Raw genomic sequence first — 19,335 nt, 5'->3', positions numbered from 1 at the left:
GCGTCTGTGGTCTGCGCCCTGGCAGGACAGCTCGGTTGGTTAGAGCATCATCCTGATGTGCAGAGATTGCAGGTTCGATCCCCAGTCAGGGCACATGCTGGAACAGATCGATGTTTCGTCTCTCTCCCTTCCTCTCTAAAAAATCAATATAAAAGAAATTAAAAGTGTTGCATCTAGCACAGTGTCTGGCACATAGTATGTCCAAAAATGGATCACAAATGCATAGGCTGTCATAAAGGAAAGCTGGAGATACTTAGTGCTGATCCCAGTCATTGAAGGTGAAAGAGGAAAAGCCTCTGATACCTTCCATCACTGTTGGACCCCAGTGGAGTGGGCTGGCTTGGCCTGAGGCCCCACCCCCTCTGGCCAACACTGTTGGGACAGCCTCCTGCTTTTCTGCCTCTACTTCTCCCATAGTCATTTTCCTAAATACCACCTTAATCATAGCTGTGTCCCTCTCTAGCTCAAGAACCTTCTATGGTTCCTGATTACTCACTGACTGAACTCCCTAAGGGATGGGGCGGGCAAGAGGCAAGAGCTACCATTTATCGAAGAAAGAGAAGAGCAAAGAGGTCAGAGTTAGGAGTAAAAACATAAAATACCCTCCTCTTTGAAAAGCCCCTAAGCTCTGAATTTGCAGAAATCAGCAGGTCTGGGGGAGAGAGAGAGAGAGAGAGCAGGTCACATCTCTGTAGAGGGCAGGGCGTTCCCGTGTCCGTGACCGCTGACTCAGATTCACCTGCACCTGCTTCTTCAAGCCAACCTGGAAGAGGTTAAAGGGGAGAGAAGTGGGCGGAGCAGAGACCCGCAGGGAGACAGGAATAGAATACCCCTTCTCGGTTCCCTGGAAAGGCTCTGCCCGGGCCCAAGTCTCCCGCGTAGCTCGGGGCGCTGCGGGAAGGGTCTAGGCCGCACAAGGCCAGAGCTGGCGAGCCAGCGTCACATGGGGTAGCCAGCCCGCCTAGGTGAATGCTAGGCGCGGGACAAAGGCGATTCGGGGACAAAGTACAGGGAGACTCCGGAGGAGATAAGAGGGACGGGCGAAGAAAGGGGGCGGGGAGCGAGCGCCCTGGAGCTCCCGGCTCCTGCTCCCGGAGGCCCCGGTTGATAGCCGAGCTCAACCCGCCTGGGAGGGGGCGCCCTCGAGTCTCTTCATCTCAACAGCTGCTGGGAATCTGAGGTCCGCTGCTAGGGCAGCGGGGCTGCGCCGGGCGACGCTCCGAGCCGCTCGCTTCCCTCGCCGCGTCCGTCCGCCGGCTGCCCGCGCCGGCCGGAGGCGGGGCTGCCCCGCTCACCTGGCCGTTTGGGGCGGGGCCGCCCGCGCCGGGAGCGGAGGTGGCGGCGGTGCGGGGCGCGCCCGCGAGGGGCTCGCCCGGGGACTCCGCCGGTGCTGCCAGCCCTCCACGCCCCCTACGCCCGCGCCGGGGCCCTCCCTCGGCTGTTAGCCCTCGCCCTCCGGCCCTCCCCTCTGCTCACTTGCTTGCTCCCTCCCACCTCCCTCCGAGCGCAGTTGCTCAAGCTGCTTCCTCCCCCAGCGCAGTTCCTCTGCTACTGGGGCCCGGGAAGGACCGCGGACGCTAGAAACGGGGACCTCGGCGGCCGAGCCGCAGGACCATGGCCCACTCCCGAGGGGTCGCGGCCCCGGCGCCCGGGGCCTCTCTGGCGCTGAGCGCGCGGAGCCTGCGGAGCGTCCCGCTGCCCCGCCCCTCGAGAGCGGACGCCGGCAGCCTGGGCAGGTACTGGGGCAGCGCCGCCGCCTCCCGGGAGCCCGCCTTTCAGGGCTCGCTGATGCTCTCCGGAGCCGGCTCGGCGCGCCGGCGGGGAGTGCTGCGGGAGCTGCTGGGGCTGCAGGGGAAGGCGCCCGCCGGGTGGCCGTCTAAGGAGCGCGCGGAGGAGCCGTCCCCCGGCGGGCCGAACGGAGCGGGCGGCAGCAGGCTGTGCCTGGAGCCGCGGGAACACGCGTGGATTCTGGCGGCCGCCGAGGGCCGCTTTGAGGCGCTGCGGGAGCTGCTGGAAGCCGAGCCGGGGCTGCTCCTTCGGGGCGACCCGATCACCGGCTATTCGGTGCTGCACTGGCTGGCCAAGCACGGGCGCCACGAGGAGCTCATCCTGGTGCACGACTTCGCCCAGCGCCACGGGCTGCAGCTCGACGTGAGCGCCCCGGGGAGCGGCGGCCTCACGCCCCTTCACCTGGCGGCCCTGCAGGGCCACTACCTGGTCATCAAGGTGCTGGTTGGCGCCTTGGGGGCTGACCCCACGCGCCGTGACCACAGCGGCCATCGGGCCTGTTACTACCTGCCGCCCAGCGCGCCCTGGAGCCTGCGGGAGCTGTCGGGGGCTGAGGATTGGGAGACGGCGAGCGGCAGCGAGCGGAAAAACGCCAACAACAACAGCAGCGGGGCCGCCGGGCGGTCGCTGCGAAGGTCTCTGCACGCAGTGCGCGCGACGGCCGCGGAGACAAGGGCGGGACAGGCGCCGTTGGCCGACAAGGAGAAGGACTCCGCCGGCAACCGAGTGGGGCAAATTCAAAGCTTTTTTCGCCAGGTATTTCCCTTCTTCCAGGACCGCTGAGGGCGACGTAGAGGAGAGCGCGGAGGGCCCGCGACACTGCGGCGAGGCCTCGGTCCCGGGTTGTTCGGGGTTCCGACGAAGGGGTGGTGCCTCGGAGCGACCCGAGTGCGCCGGGCCTTCAAGGAGCAGACCACCTCGGGCCTGTCTCGTGTTCCAGTCACAGGTCTCCTGCAGCTACTGGCCGGGAGACCCGGGACCGAGCGCCCCCACCCCAACCGCGAGAGAGCCGAGACAAAGCAGTACTGGCGCCCGATCCCAAAAGGAGTTGGAGTTAGCGGCCGGACCGTGGTCCCGCTTTTGGGAGACGAGAAGTTAAGCTTGCAGTAGCCGTTTCTGATCTGGCAGTAGTTCTGGTTTATTAGGATGCATTTGCTAAAAGAATGATTAAGACTGTGAATCACTGGTGCAGAGGAAGCGCCTAACGAGCAGGCTTGACTTAGCTGTTAGCGGGTCACTTGTCATTGCCAGAGTCAGCCCCTGGCTCCCTATTCCTGAGGCAACCAGGCCTTATGGGCACCTTTTCAAATGTATCACGCATGACCTCTTAAGCATATTAAAGTAGAATTCTGTTTTCCTTTCGCATGACAAAGCTGTCCTTTGAGTTATTTCTTTTCCATTAACCACTGAGGGGGAAGCTTCGTTCATGTTCAGAGAAGAGGTCACCCGCCCATGGCATGGCCGGGAGCTGGTGACCGAGGCAGGCCCCGGGCCTCGTTCTCAGAGCGAATGGCTGAGCTGTGCACTGCAGGGTCTCCTTTCCCCTTGACTCAGCCAAGTTCACCTGTCTGTCGCCCTCTTGAGCATAGGTCTAGCCTGTGGCCCAGATCCCCTCAGAGAGGAGTCGTGAGTAGGGGGAAGAGAGGTGGGAAAAGGGGGAAACCTGCAAATGTACACTTCTGATATTCTGTGGTGAGTCATGTCACTTACCCGGACTTCTGCCCTCCAATGAGACACACCCATTGGCACTTTTTTTTTTTTTTGAGATAAGGTTTTAATCATCAGCATTTTTAAAAAAATTATACTTAATACCTAAGTTGTAGTTTGAAAAACGGTTCCCATTTAGAAGTGGAATTGAGTAGAATACAGGCCAGTTGACTCAAACTGAAAGAAGGGGAAAGAACTCGGAAGCTAGAACTTCACGTTGCCTTAGAAAACAGTGTAGTTTAAAACTAATGCTATATTCCTGGAGGCTTGGGTAGCCCCTGCAATGGGCTGCCGTGGCCCTGGCCCTCCCATCTCAGTCCTTGCACACCAGGGAGAAACTGAGTCATCACAGAATACAGAAACACCCCCCTGAGCCCATCCATCCAGATCGCCACCTCTGCTTGATGGGCCCATTGACCTTTAATTACCCCCCTGGGCCCCCTAAATATCCCCCCTTCCCTTAATAATTCTTCTCATGCATGATATGATCCAATCCCTTTCTAGTGATGTTTTCAGCCCGTCCCGTGTCTCTAGGAATCACACCTTAAACATATTTATACAGTGTAATGTAGCATTTCCTTTTTCTTCTTCTTAATGAACTTTGATATTTGAAGCAAAGAGGGTGAGCAGCTTTTGGTATTTGGCATCAGCAGCTGGCATAACCCCCCTGCGCCTTTTGTGCCCATTTTATAGATACAAATTGGCTGACTGATGCAAGACTGTGGTTTCTGCTCCATGACTGCCCCTGACAGCCAGCTGCCAAGGTGGGCAGCCAGGGCGGGACCTTCCTACCACGGGGCTGAGTCTGTGGGTTCCTGAGTTGAAGGGAAGATTGGCAAGTGCCTTTGTTCAACATTCAAAGACAGCGTATAGCAGTGGTCTCCTCATGATAGGCAAAGTTGGAACCTAAATGTCTTAACTATTAGCTGATTTGGTAACCTGAGACCAGCATCCGCCTTGCTCTTTCCAAAATAAAAACCAAATCAGCTAGAAGATTTGAAAGCAGCTTTCTATAGTTTTTCCTGTAGTCAGCTATTCTTCCCCACAGATTTTTCTCATCATGTGATATTGCCTAGCCTACCTCCTCCATGTAAAATTGAGGTTTGGCTGCAGGGGACGAGCTCCCATGCTGAAAACTCTCCATGCCTCACATCAAGCCATTGGCATTTCTGGTATGCTTTTCGAGGCAAGGCTGGTATGCTTACCCCAAGAGAAAGAACAGATTCCCTGAGAAACTTCTTTCCAGGGGAGCAAAACGGAGTGAAGCAGATGATGCGAATCTGCATTCTAGTGGGGCGTGCACACAAGAAAAGGAAACAGAAGCAGGGTTGTGACATGTAAATTGGGGGGAGGGTGTGCTGCTGGAGGGCGGGGTCTGAAAGGTGCTGGAAAACCTTTCTGGGAGGAAGGTAATTTCTGAGCTGAGGCTTGGGTGGGTGGGAGACAGTCCGTGGAGAAGGGGGAGGGGCCTCCTGGCGGAGCGCTGGAGTGTGTCTAGGCGAGCATGCAAGTGTCAGGAAATGTAAGCCAGCCTGTTTGGTGGGAAGGTGGGAGCTAGGGAGTAACTGATGGCAAAGCTGGAGAAGTGGGTGGGGGTCCAGATCACTAAGGGCCTCATAGGTCATGTTAAAAGAGGAACATCAATTTTCACCTAAAGGTAGCTGGGAGCCATAGAAGGTTTCCAAGCAGAGGAATAACATGGGATTTTACAAAAACCACTCTGCCAGACACGCTGAGCGTGGATGTGCCAGGGGAGACAAGTTGGGGAAAACGCATCACACAAGCAGTGTTTCTGAAGAAAACCTCCAAGAAAAGGCATACTTCAGCTGAGAAGTTCAAAGATCCCTATGCAGGTCAGTGGCTTTCAACTTTTTTCTTCTCATAGCCCAGGAACAGATCATCTCTCTCTCTCTCTCCCTTCCTCTCTCTGTAAAATCAACAATAACAACAAGTTTTTAAAGATTTTATTTATTGGTTTTAGAAAGCAGTGAGAGAGAGAGAAAGCGAGAGAGAGAGAGAGAGAGAGAGAGAGAGAGAGAAGAGGAGAGGAGAGGAGAGAGGAGAGAGGAGAGAGAGTGGACAGGGAAGCATCAACTCATAGTAGTTGCTTCTCATAGGTGCCCTGACTGGGCAAGCCTGGGGTTTCAAACTGGCAACCTCAGCATTCCAGGTCGACGCTCTATCCACTGCGCCACCACGTGTCAGGCTCAAGAGGTTATTATATATATATATATATATATATATATATATATATATATATCCCCTGCCCCCACCAAACTTAAATTCCATGAGGGCAGAGACCAACTCTGTTTTTTTCTTCTTTTTTTTCTTTTTTTGTATTTTTCTGAAGTTGGAAACGGGGAGGCAGTCAGACTCCCGCATGCGCCTGACCGGGATCCACCCGGCACGCCCACCAAAGGGGGATGCTCTGCCCATCCGGGGCGTTGCTCTGTTGCATCCAGAGCCACTCTAGCACCTGAGGCAGAGGCCATAGAGCCATCCTCAGCGCCTGGGCCAACCTTGCTCCAATGGAGCCTTGGCTGCAGGAGGGGAAGAGAGAGACAGAGAGGAAGGAGAGGGGGAGGAGTGGAGAAGCAGATGGGTGCTTCTGTGTGCCCTGGCCGGGAATCGAACCCGGGACTCCTGCACTCCAGGCCGATGCTCTACCACTGAGTCAACTGGCCAGGGCCACCAACTCTGTTTTATTCATCATAGTATCCCTAGTTCCTGGTAGATGGAAAGTGCTCAATAAATAGGTATTGAATGACAATGGAATCATAGATTTGACCTTAAAAGCAAAAGAGACAAAAGATATGTTAGTGCCCTGGCCAGGTAGCTCAGTGGGTTAGAATGTTGTCCCTATGCGCCAGAGTTGCAGGTTCAGTCCCAGGTCGGGGTGCATACAGGAGTCAACTAATGAATGACTGGATGAATGGAACAACAGGTCTCTCTCTCTCTCTCTCTCCCTCCCTTCCTCCCTCCCTATCTTACTAAAAATTCAATAGAAAAGTTTAAAAAGGGAAAAGGAAAAACGGTCTGTCAGCTTGGCTAGGCTACAACCCCACGTGAGGACCGCCCAGGCCCGTGCAGCTCAGGGTGCCCTTCCTGGAAGCCTGCCCTATGAACTCCCGATTTGCCTGGTTGAGCCTTACCATAGCAGATGCCAATTCCTTGCAATAAATCTCTCTCTCTCTCTCTTTTTTTTTTTTTTACAGAGACAGAGAGAGAGAGAGAGGGATAGATAGGGACAGACAGACAGGAACGAAGAGATGAGAAGCATCAATCATTAGTTTTTCATTGTGCATTGCAACACCTTAATTGTTCATTGATTGCTTTCTCATACGTGCCTTGACTGTGGGGCTACAGCAGACTGAGTAACTCCTTGCTCAAGCCAGCGACCTTGGGCTCAAGCTGGTGAGCTTTTGCTCAAACCAGATGAGCTCTCGCTCAAGCTGGCAACCTCGGGGTCTCGAACTTGGGTCTTCCGCATCCCGTCCGACACTCTATCCACTGCGCCACCACCCGGTCAGATGCAATAAATCTCTTAATACGCTGCTCACAAAAAATAGGGGATAATTTATAGCTTCATATTCATTTAAATATCCCCTAATTTTTGTGAGCAGTATATATATCTCCTACTGGTCCTGCCTCCCTGATTGAGCCCTGACTCATACAAAAAGCAACGTGTTACTCCAAGATGGTGAGTTTGTGATCAGATTCAAGTTTATTAAGTTGGAACACACCTGCTGCCCAGATCTTGGGTCATGGAGAAATAGCTAATTCTAGGGCTGGAGAAGTATTGAATTATAACAGGAAGTACAAAAGAAATATCCATAAGTCAATTTTGATGTAAAAAATTATAGAAGAAACAAACAAACAAATAAATAAATAGAAAAGAAAAAAATCTCCCATGTTGAGATTTCCTCCATTAAAAAGAGGGAATGTAACTCCTCACTCCTTAAGAGAGCTACATGACTTTGGGTGGTGAACACACAATACAATATACAGCTGATGTACTACAGAATTGTACACCTGAAACCTATATAATTTTATTAATGTCACCCAATAAATACAATTTTTTTGACAGATGCAGGGAGAGAGAGAGAGACAGGAACATCAAGCTGCTTCTGTATGTGCTGTGACCAGGGAATCGAACCTAGCAATCATGCTCTGAGATGATGCTTCAACCAATTGAGCTATCCAGCCAGTGCTAATAAAATGTTTTTAAAAAGAGAGAGCTAGCCTGACCAGGCAGTGGCGCAGTGGATAGAGCGTCGGACTGGGATGCAGAAGACTCAGGTTCGAGACCCCGAGGTCGCCAGCTTGAGCATGGGCTCATCTGGTTTGAGCAAAAGCTCACCAGCTTGACCCAAGGTCGCTGGCTTGAGCAAGGGGTTACTCGGTCTGCTATAGCCCGCCCCCCCCCCGTCAAGGCACATATGAGAAAGCAATCAATGAACTAAGGTGTTTCAACGAAAAACTGATGATTGATGCTTCTCATTTCTCTCTGTTCCTGTCTGTCCCTATCTATCCCTCTCTCTGACTCTCTCTCTCTGTCTCTGTAAAAAAAAAAGAGAGAGAGAGAAAGAGAGAGAGAGAGCTACACATTTTAACTTCCTTCCAAAAAGTACAGTTGGTAAGGTAGCAGAATGAGGAACTCTACAGTAGAGAAACCTGACCAACATCACTAGAGCCAGGTGAACAAGGCCAATATCAGTGGCGATAAGTCATGTTGATTGTACATAGCCTTGATATGATCTGATGAGAATGGCACTTTACCTCTGTGATCTTCCTCCTCCAAAGTCATAACCCCACTCTCATCATAAGAAAAACATCAAACAAAATCCGATATCCTGACCAATAGTGGTGCAGTGGATAGAGCATCATCAGCCTGGGACACTGAGGTTGCCAGCTTGAGTGCAGGCTCACCAGCTTGAGCACAGGGTTGCTGGCTTGAGTGTGGGATCATAGACATGATCCCAAGGTCAGTGACTTGAGCCCAAAGGTTACTAGACTGAACCCCAACGTCACTGGATTGAGCCCAAGGTTGCTGGCTGGAGCAAGAGGCTCAGCTGGAGCCTACTGGTCAAGGCACATATGAAAAAGCAATCAGTGAACAACTCAAGTGAAGCAACTATGACTTGATGCCTCTCACTTTCCTCCTTCTCTCTCTCTCTTCCTGTCTGTCTCTCTCAAAGTGATTTTTAAAAATGCAAAAGAGGGGCCTGACCTGTGGTGGCACAGTGGATCAAGTGTTGACCTGGAACACTGAGGTCGCTGGTTCAAAACCCTGGGCTTGCCTGGTCAAGGCACATATGGGAATTGATGCTTCCTGCTCCTCCCTCCTTCTCTCTCTCTCTCTCTCTCTCTCTCTCTCTCTCTTCTATAAAATGAATAAACAAATAAAATATGAAAAAGAGGGGCACCCTATAAGATATTAGACCAGTACTCCTCACAACTGTAGGTCATCAAAAACAAGGAAAGTCTGAGAAACTATCACAGCCAAGAGAAGCCTAAGGAGAGATAACCGTGATATGCAAAGTAGTACCCTGGATGGCATCTTGGAACAGAAAAAGGATGTTAGGCCTGACCAGGTAGTGGTGCAGTGCATAGAGTGTCGACCTGGGACATTGAGATATCAGGTTCAAAGCCCCAAGGTCACCAGCTTGAATGCAGGCTCACTAGCTTGAATGCAGGGTCTCCAGCTTGAGCATGGGATCATAGACATGATCCCATGGTCACCGGTTTGAGCTCAAAGGTCACTGACTTGAAGCCCGATGGTCGCTGGCTTGAAGCCCAAGATCACTGGCTTGAGCAAAGGGTCACTGGCTTGGCTGGAGCTCTCCATCAAGGCACATATGAGAAAGAAATCAATGAACAACTACGGTGCCACAACTATGAATTGATGCTTCTCATCTCTCTCCCTTCCTGTCTGTCTGCTTCTCTCTCTCCAAAAAGAAAGAAAGAAAGAAGAAAGAAAAGAAAAGAATAAAGAAAAGAGAAGAAAGAGGATGTTAGATAAGATCTAAGGAAATCTGGAAAGAAAACTATGAACTTTAACTTTCTTTATTATCTTCTCAATTATTCTGTAAACCTAAAACTATTGTTTAAAAAAAGTGTATTAAGAAACCAGATCAGGCCCTGGCCGGTTGGCTCAGTGGTAGAGCGTCAGCCTAGATTGCAGGAGTCCCAGGTTCGATTCCCGGCCAGGGCACACAGGAGAAGCGCCCATCTGCTTCTCCACCCCTCCCCCTCTCCTTCCTCTCTGTCTCTCTCTTCCCCTCCCGCAGCCAAGGCTCCATTGGAGCAAAGTTGGCCCGGGCGCTGAGGATGGCTCCATGGCCCCTGCCTCAGGTGCTGGAATGGCCCTGGTTGCAACAGAGCAATGCTCCAGATGGGCAGAACATCGCTCCCTGGTGGGCATGCTGGGTGGATCCCGGTCAGGCGCATGAGGGAGTCTGTCGGACTGCCTCCCCGTTTCCAACTTCAGAAAAAAAAAAAAAAACCCAAGAAACCAGATCAGAAAAAAACTTAGTTGAACAAGTACTTCTGAATGTGTACTCTGTACAAGTTGTAGTACTAGGCTACAAAATTAGGAATCATTTTGCTGTTTCCATTTTTAATTTAATTTAAAGCAAGTCTTAGGACTTTAAGCGGCAGTTTGTTGACACTCCATCAGGAGTGACTGTCTTATCTACTAACCACTGCTAAATCAGTGCCAAATAAGTGCTTTTCTCACCTCAGAGGCATTCGCGGATACCTTCCCAATCCTGTAGATAACCTCACCTTGTATTTCATCCAAAGATAGAAACCATATTTAAGAAAAAAGATAAAAGTAGTTTGCTCAACTTCCTGAGAGCAAACCTATGAATTTACCTGTATGTGCACCCATTTCCCCTCCTGTGTTCCTATTAAAATAACAACAGCAGCTACCATTTATGCAGTTTTAATTACCTGCCAGCCACAATGATAAGCATATTCATTACCACTTTTAATATCAAGCCACATTTTAGACATAGGTTCTCATAATTTCCCCATTTTATAGCCGAGGAAACACACTCAGGGAGAGTAAGTGACCTGCCCAAGATGTCACAGCTAAAAAGGTGATAGAACCATGTTCCAACCCTGATGGTCTGACTCCAGAGTGTGAACTCTGAACTCCTTCACTCTCCTCTGTGAGACAAATTCATAGTCCTGTTCTGCTTCATCCCTTCCCAGCCCGAGGGAGCTTTGATCCATTGACCATTTGAATGCATCTCTGTCTTCCTACCTGTTCCCTTCCCCTCTTCTCTGTCCTTCAGGACATTATGCATACAATCTGTCACTCCCAGGTCAAAACAAATCCCCTTCCCTAATCCCATGGCTACCTCCAGTTCTCTCCTGAGTTTCATATCCACAACCCAACTGTATATTGAATATCTTCACTTGGAAGTCTAGCAAACTAAATACAAGTGACCCTTGAACAACGAGAAAATTAGAGGCACCTACCCCCGCATAGTTGAAAATCTGCATATAACTTTTGACTCCCCCAAAACTTAAGTACTAATAGCCTGCTGTTGACTGGAAGCCTTACCAATAACATAAATAGTCGACTAATACATATTTTGTAAGTTGTATGCACAATGTACTATATTCTTACAATGAACTAAGCTAGAGAAAAGAAAATGTTACTAAGAGAAATCATAAGGCCTTTGCCTGGTAGCTCAGTTGGTTAGAACATCGTCCGGATACACCAAGGTTGTGGGTTTGATCCCTAGTCAGGAAACATGCAATAATCAACCAATGAAAGCATAAGTGGAACAACAAATTGGTGTTTCTTGAAAAATATCTGCAAAAGTATAGTCCCCCACAGTTCAAACCCATGATGTTCAATGGTCAACTGCACATCTCAAATTGAAAGAGTGATCCCTCTGCCCTCCTACCAGGAAACACTTCTTCTTGTGGTCTTTCCCTCATAGCAAATGACATCACTATCCATCCTGTTGCTCAAGCCAGAAACTTGGGCATCATCTTTATGAACTTCCTCTTTCTCCTCCCCTACACTCAGTCAATTGCCAGGCTGGCTGATTCTACTAAATCTCTCTTATCTGTCCATTTCCCTTCATGTCCACTGCCTCTGCACTAGTTCCGGTCACCATCATTTCTCGCCAGGACGACAAACCACAACCTCTTACCAGTCTCTACTTCTAGCACAGCCTGCCCCTCCCCTAACCAGCCTGCTCTCAGCAGTCCACTAACCTCTGATTTCCTCCCCCTACACTGGAGAAGCCACTGTTTAATTCTAAACCCTTCAATGTTTCTCTGGGTCTAAGGGTAGAATCCAAGCTCCCTCTCAAGGCATAGAGGTTCCCCATGATCTGGCCTGGCTTATCTCTCTAGCCTCATTCTCTCCAGCCTCATCACTAGTTTTCTCTAGGCACCTCCCCTTGCCCCAATATATTCCCTTTCTATATTGCCAGCAGACAGACTGACTTTCAGTTCCCTAAGTCTCCCAGCTTTCTCTTCACTGGGCTCTTCTGCAGTCCATTTCCTCTGCATAGGACATGACATAAGCCATTCTCCACACCCAGACCTAACTCCTCTTCAGCCTTCAGGGCTCAGCTTGCTGTTCTTCAGCCCGTCCCCACTTGCATGTTCAGGGCAGGTTCCTAAGGACCTAAGCCTTCCTTGTCACAGCACTCAACACTGGGCTGCAACTGTCTGCACACTCGCCTGCCCACTGCAGACTGACTGTGAGCCCACGAGGATGAGGGCCCGCTGACAGGGCTCACTGCTGCAGGCCGGCACCCAGCACCCGGCACCCAGCACTGCGTGTCTGCCTTGTGGTCTGTACTGGGGGTTTGTGAAATGAACAAGTGGGAGTTGGAGTGGGAGTTGGAGGCAGCTGACCTTTAATTTATATCTACAGGATGGGCTTTCTGATTAAACTAATCGTTGTTTTGTGGCTCTTCGCCTTCTTTTTCCATGCCCTCCTCCCACTGGGGAGCCCTGTGAAACACTTTTTCTAATGAATACCATATCAGAAGTACATTTAGAGTTACAAATGTGGCATTAGAAGCTCATGATTTAGAGGCAACTTCCTCATTTCAAAAGGAAGAAAACAAGTTTCAAAAGCTTAAATGGCTTCTTAGTAGCAGGCTCACTATCTAGAAATATGTGAGTTCAGAATACTTCCTTTGGGCACTATGAATACTTCTTTATCTCCCCTGCCCCAACCCTGACACTTCCGGAACCCTATCTTCTTGAGTTTTTATGTCAGCTTCATTACAGTTATGATTCATTAAATCATTGACCATCGGTGATTAATTTTTTTTCTTTTTTTTATTTTTATTGGTGATTAATTTAACCTCTCTCCGCTCTTTCTGGTTTTTTAATTTTGGGGGGTGGGGATCAATGATATTTTATTGTTTTCTCTCCTGAGAATATTTTTATTTTTGAATTATCTATTTAAAATTTTCCATTACAGTTGACATACAATATTAGTTTCAGGTGTGCACCCCAGTGGTTAGATATCACATAACTTACTAAGAGATCTTCCCAATAATTCTTGTACCCATTGGACACCATACATAGTTATTATAATGTTACTGACTATATTCCCTGTGCTGTACTTAGTCCCATGACTATTCTGTAACAACTAATTTGTGCTTCTTACGCCCCTCATCTCTTTCACCCATCCCCCACTCCCCTCCCAGAGAACCATCAAAATCTTCTCTATATCTGAGTCTGTTTCTGTTCTGCTTATTTGTTTTTGTTTTTGATTTATTTATTTTTTGCTTTTTAGATTAAATTGTTGACAAATACGTATTTATTGCCAATGTATTGTTCATGTTTTTTATCTTTTCTTCTCTTAAAGAAGACCCTTTAACATTTCTTTTATGTGTTTTGGGTTTTTTTTAGAGACAGACAGACAGACAGGGACAGACAGGAAGGGAGCAAGATGAGAAGCATCAACTCATAATTGCAGCACCTTAGTTGTTCATTGACTGCTTTCTCATATGTGCCCTGACAGCAGGGAGGGGGGGCTCCAGCAGAGTCAGTGACCCCTTGTTTAAGCCAATGACCTTGGCCTCAAGCCAGTGACCTTTGGGCTAAAGCGACTATGGGATCATGTGTATGATCCCAAGCTCAAGCTGGCGACCCCATGCTCAAGCTGGTGAGCCTGTGCTCAAGCCGGCCACCTCGAGGTTTTGAACCTGGGTCCTCATTATCCCAGGCCAGCTCTCTATCCACTGTGCCACTGCCTGGTCAGGCAATGTTTCATATAATACTGGTTTGGTGGTGATGGACTCTTTTAAGTTTTTCTTGTTGAGGGAGCTCTTTATATGTGTCTTTCAATTCTAAATGATAGCTTTGCTGGGTAGAGAGTAATCTTGTGCAGTAATCTTGAATACAGTACTTATTTTTCATTATACTTATAATACCGTATGATAATGGTCTCTATGTATCTATGTGTAAAACTGGGACTCGACCTTAGATTTCTTTCTTTCTTTTTTTTATGTGAAAGGAGGAGAGATAGAGAGACAGACTACTGCATGCGCCCAGACTGAGATCCACCTGGCAACCCCCATGTGGGGCTGATGCTCCAATCAACTGAGCTATCCTGATAGAACTAATTGAGCTACTGGCTGCAAAAGGGGAGGAGAGAGAGAAGGGGGAGAGGGAAGGGAGGAGAAGCAGATGGTCGCTTTTCATGTGTGTCCTGACTGGGGATCTAACCCAGGACAATCAAACGCTAGGCCGATGCTCTATCCACTGAGCCAAGCAGCCAGGGCCTTCAGATTTCTTTCTTTCTTTCTTTCTTTCTTTCTTTCTTTCTTTCTTTCTTTCTTTCTTTCTTTCTTTCTGTCTTTCTTTTTCTTTCTTTCTCTCTTTCTTTCTTTCTTTCTTTCTTTCTTTCTTTCTTTTACAGGGACAGAAAGAGAATCAAAGAGAGGGATAGTTAGGGACAGACAGACAGGAATGGAGAGAGATGAGAAGCATCAATCATCAGTCTTTCGTTGCAACACCTTAGTTATTCACTGATTGCTTTCTCATATGTGCCTTGACCGTGGGCCTTCAGCAGACCGAGTAACTCCTTGCTGGAGCCAGCGACCTGGGGTCCAAGCCAGCGAGCTTTTTGCTCAAGCCAGATGAGCCGCGCTCAAGCTGGCGACCTCGGGGTCTCGAACCCGAGTCCTTCTGCATCCCAGTCTGATGCTCCATCCACTGTGCCACCGCCTGGTCAGGCCAGATTTCTTGATTCCTATAATCTTACCTTATCTTATACCATGATGTGACAGATTAAGATGATCACAAGTTCTTTGATACTCTTTCAAATGATATGTGGGATCTATATCCTCTTTTCTTGAATCCAGGTAGATTCTGTAACTACTTAGATCAATAAAATACAGCAAAAGAGATATATTTGGCAGCCCAAGCTGAGATCCCCTATAAAAATTTATTAAGAATTTCAAGATGAGCCCTGGCCGGTTGGCTAAGTGGTAGAGCATAGGCCTGGCGTGCAGGAGTCCCGGGTTTGATTCCTGGCCAGGGCACACAGGAGAAGCGCCCATCTGCTTCTCCACCCGTCCCCCTCTCCTTCCTCTCTGTCTCTCTCTTCCCCTCCTGCAGCCAAGGCTCCATTGGAGCAGAGTTGGCCCGGGCGCTGAGGATGGCTCTGTGGCCTCTGCCTCAGGCACTAGAATGGCTCTGGTTGCAACAGAGCGACACCCCAGATGGGCAGAGCATCACCCCCTGGTGGGCATGCCAGGTGGATCCTGGTTGGGTGCATGTGGGAGTCTGTCTGACTGCCTCCCCGTTTCCAACTTCAGAAAAATACAAAAAACAAACAAACAAACAAAAAACAAAAGTGGGGGAAAAAAAGGAAAAAGAATTTCAAGATGGTAGCGCTCTCTTTGGCAGCACATGAACTAAAATGAAAATTATAGAGGCCCCAGCAGGTTAGCTCAGTTGGTTAGAGTGTCCTTCCAAAACACCAAGGTTACAGGTTCAGTCCTGGGTCAGGGAACATATGGGAAATGACCAGTGAATGCACAACTAAGTGGAACAACAGAATGAGTGCTTTCTTCTCTCTCTCTTCACCCCCTCCTCAAATGAATCAATTAAGAAAAGAACAATACAGACAAGGTTAGCATAGTCCCGGCACAAGTATGACATACAAATTTGTGAAGCATCCTATATTTTTAAGCCATGGAGATGTAGTATACAGCACAGGGAATATAGTCCATAATATCGCAAAAACTCTGTATGATGACAGGTGGTTACTAGACTTACCGAGGTGATCACATCATATGTAAATGTTGAATCACTATGTTGTACACCTGAAACTAATATACTATTGTATGCCAACTATACTGTTAAGAAAAAAATGTATTTTAAAATGTCAAGATAGCAAAATCAGCGCATCAGACTAAGCACAAGGCTTTGTGTGACTGCACAGGCCGCATGCCCATGAAGCTGGTCCTGTTGCCAGTGTCAGGGCCCAGGTTTTAAGAGACTGGCAGCCTTCAGTTCCTGCCTGCTGAGACACTCAGTCAAGCCAGCTGCCACAGAAGCAGCTGACTGCTCTGAGATCACCACACTGTGAGAAGCCGAAGCCACATGTCCAGGCCATAGGGGATGAGGTGCCATGTGAAGAGAGGCTAAGGAGCCCCAGGGTGCCCAGCACATGAGTGAAGAGACCATCTTGGGGGTGGACCCTGCAGCCCCTGCCACCCAGCCAGGGCCTGCCCAAGCTTCTGACCTACAAAAATGTAATGGAAACAAAGTGTTTGTTTTAAGCTACTAAGTTTTGGGATAGTTTGTTACCCAGCAATAGATGATGGAAAATATACTGTCTCTAGTGTTCTTCAAAATGTCAGTTACTAAACTCTGATATAAGACGAAGCACTTTTGACACACTGTCTTTTTAAATTGTCATAGCCAGTCTGTAGTACAATATTATTAACCTCTATTTCTTTTCTTTTCTTTCTTTCTTTTTTTTTGAGAGAGAGGGAGAGAGAAAAAGGGGGGTAGAAGCAGGAAGCATCAACTTATAATAGCTGCTTCTTATATGTGCCTTGACCGAGCAAGCCCAGGATTTTGAACTGGCAACCTTGGCATTCCAGGTCAACGCTTTATCCACTGCACCACCCCAGGTCAGACAGTTATTAACCTCCATTTCACACATACTCAGGGAGGTTAAGTAACTCCCCTAAAGTCTAAGTGGAAGGTATGTGATAAGCTTTCCATGTTACTCTGCTGCCCCCATGCATTTAATCAAAGCACCTACAGAGGGTTGTGCTAAGACCAAGCAACCCAGAAATAGTACATTTTCTCTGTCAACCTATAAGTAACCAATCCATGTGGACACATGTTAAGGCCGGTGTTTATCACAGGTAGAGCTCAACAGGTTTTGGTGATTTGTAAACATACCAGGAACTTACTGTCCCATGGGCATACCACCTTGACCTCCACACTGGAAAATGCAAATGTTGACACTATATGTAGAGTACCCTAAGGATTCCACCAAAAACTATTAAGAATAAATAAATTCAGTAAAGTAGCAGGCTACAAAATTAATATTCAGAAATCATTGGCATTTTATACACCAATAACAAACTATCAGAAAGAGAACTTAGGAAAACAATTTCATTTTCAAATTTGCATTTAAAAACTATCTAGAAATAAGTTTAACCAAAAATGTAAAAGACCTATAATCAGAAAATTATAAGACACTGAAGAAGGAAACTGAAGAAGATACAAATAAATGGAAGCATATACTGTGCTCATGGATATCCAAAACAATCTACAGATTCAAAGAAATTCCTATCAAAATACCAATGACATGTTCCACAGACTAGAACAAATAATCCTAAAATGTATACAAATAGCCACAGTAATCTTGAGAAAGAAGAACATAGTTGGAGGAATCGTGCTACTTGATATCCAACAATACAAGGTCATAGTAATCAGAACAGCCTGGAACTGACATAAAACCAGGCACATTGATCAAAGGCACAGAATAGAAATAAATTGATGATTATATAGTCAATTAATCTATGACAAAGAAGACAAGAATACACAATGGGGTAAAACGATAGTCTCTTGAATCAATGGTGTTGGGAAAACTGTACAGATATATGCAAAAAATCAAACTAGATCACTTTCTTACACTATACGCAAGAATAAACTCAAAATGGAATAAAGATTAAATGTAAGACTCAAAACCATAAAACTCCTATAAGAAAACATAGGGAGGCCTGACCTATGGTGGCGCAGTGGATAGAGTGTCGGACTGGGATGTGGAAAGACCCAGGCTCAAAACCCCGAGGTTGCCAGCTTGAACGCGGGCTCATCTGACTTGAGAAAAAAAAAAAAAAAAAAAAGCTCACCAGTTTGGACCCAACGTCACCGGCTCCAGCAGGGGGTTACTCGGTCTGCTGAAGGCCCGTGGTCAAGGCACATATGAGAAAGCAGTCAATGAACAACTAAGATGCCACAACGAAAAACTGATCATTGATGCTTCTCATCTCTCTCTGTTCCTGTCTGTCTGTCCCTATCTATCTCTCTATCTGACTCTCTCTCTGTTCCTGTAAAAAAACCCAAAACCACAAAATATGTACAGAACCCATACAACTTAACACCAAAAACAAACAAACAAAATCAATAACAGAACCCAATTCAATTTTAAAATAGGCAGAGGACATGAGTAGACATTTCCACACTGACCTGTGGTGGCGCAGTAGATAAAGCATTGACTTGGAATGTTAAGGTTGCCGTTTCAAAACCCTGAACTTGCTCTGTCAAAGCACATACCTCGCCCCCCCCAAAAAAGAACAGCATTTCTACAATGAAGACATACAGATGACCAATAGATTCATAAAAATATGTTCAATGTCACTAATTTTCAGAGGAAAAATCACAATGAGATATCATCTCACTCCCGTCAGAATGACTATCAACAATAAATCAACAAACAAGTGTTGGTGTGGGTGTGGAGGAAAGGGAACCTTTGTGCACTGTTGGTGGGAATGCAGATTTGTGAAGCCACTGGGGAAAACAGTGTAGAGATACCTCAAAAAATTAAAAATGGATGTCTGACCTGTGGTGGCACAGTGGATAAAGGCATTGACCTGGAACACTGAGGTCGCTGGTTGAAAACCCTGCACTTGTCTGGTTAAGGCACATATGGGAGTTGATGCTTCCTGCTCCTCCCCCATTTCTCTCTCTCTCTCTCTCTCTCTTTCTCTAGCTCACTCTCTCTCCTCTCTAAAATTTATAAATAAATTTTTTTAAAAAAGAAAAAACAATTAAAAATGGAACTGCCTTGCTAGACCAAGTGGTGTAGCAGAGGATAGAGCATTGGCCTGGAACTCTGGGAACCCGGGTTTGAAACACGAGGTCACTGGCTTGATTGAGGGTTCACCAGCTTGAGGAAGGGGTCACCGGCTTGAGAGTAGGGTCATAGTCATGATCCCATGGTCACTGGCTTGAGCCCCAAAGGTCATTGGCTTGAAATTCAAGGTCTCTGGCTTGAGCCCAAGGTCACTGGTTTGAACAAGGGGTTACTGGCTCAGCTGGAGCCCCTCAGTCAAGGCACATATGAGAAAAATGGAACTGCCTTATAATCCCGCAATTCCACCTATGGGTACTTATCTAAAGAAAACAAAAACACTAATTCAAAAAGATACATGCACCCAACCCTGACCAGGCGGTGGCACAGTGGATAGAGTATCAGACTGTGATGCTGAGGACTCAGGTTCGAAACTCGAAGTCATTGGCTTGAGTGCGGGGTTGCCGGCTTGAGCGTGGGATCAGAGACATGACCCCATGGTTACTTGCTTGAGTCCAAGGTCA

The 19,335-nt window shown here is 47.9% G+C and overlaps 1 protein-coding gene and 1 non-coding gene across 2 annotated transcripts; both read left to right on the top strand.

Moving 5' to 3' along the window:
* Positions 1 to 1,112: 1,112 nt before the first annotated feature.
* Positions 1,113 to 3,149, top strand: SOWAHD (sosondowah ankyrin repeat domain family member D). The gene has a single exon (XM_066249073.1). The coding sequence runs from the start codon at positions 1,615 to 1,617 to the stop codon at positions 2,569 to 2,571; it is 957 nt and encodes a 318-aa protein (XP_066105170.1). The 5' UTR covers positions 1,113 to 1,614; the 3' UTR covers positions 2,572 to 3,149.
* Positions 3,150 to 15,575: 12,426 nt separating this feature from the next.
* On the top strand, positions 15,576 to 15,682 carry LOC136317988 (U6 spliceosomal RNA). The gene has a single exon (XR_010727971.1). It is a non-coding gene; the product is annotated as a U6 spliceosomal RNA (small nuclear RNA).
* The last annotated feature ends 3,653 nt before the right edge of the window (positions 15,683 to 19,335 follow it).

The sequence above is a fragment of the Saccopteryx bilineata genome, chromosome X (assembly GCF_036850765.1).
Source record: "Saccopteryx bilineata isolate mSacBil1 chromosome X, mSacBil1_pri_phased_curated, whole genome shotgun sequence".
NCBI classification, from domain to species: domain Eukaryota; kingdom Metazoa; phylum Chordata; class Mammalia; order Chiroptera; family Emballonuridae; genus Saccopteryx; species Saccopteryx bilineata.
The sequence above is the reverse complement of the archived record's forward strand: the minus strand, read 5'-3'. Positions and strand labels throughout refer to the sequence as shown.

Bases quoted from the DNA above. Each gene is read 5' to 3' on its own strand.
- SOWAHD (XM_066249073.1), top strand. From the start codon at position 1,615: ATGGCCCACTCCCGAGGGGTCGCGGCCCCGGCGCCCGGGGCCTCTCTG.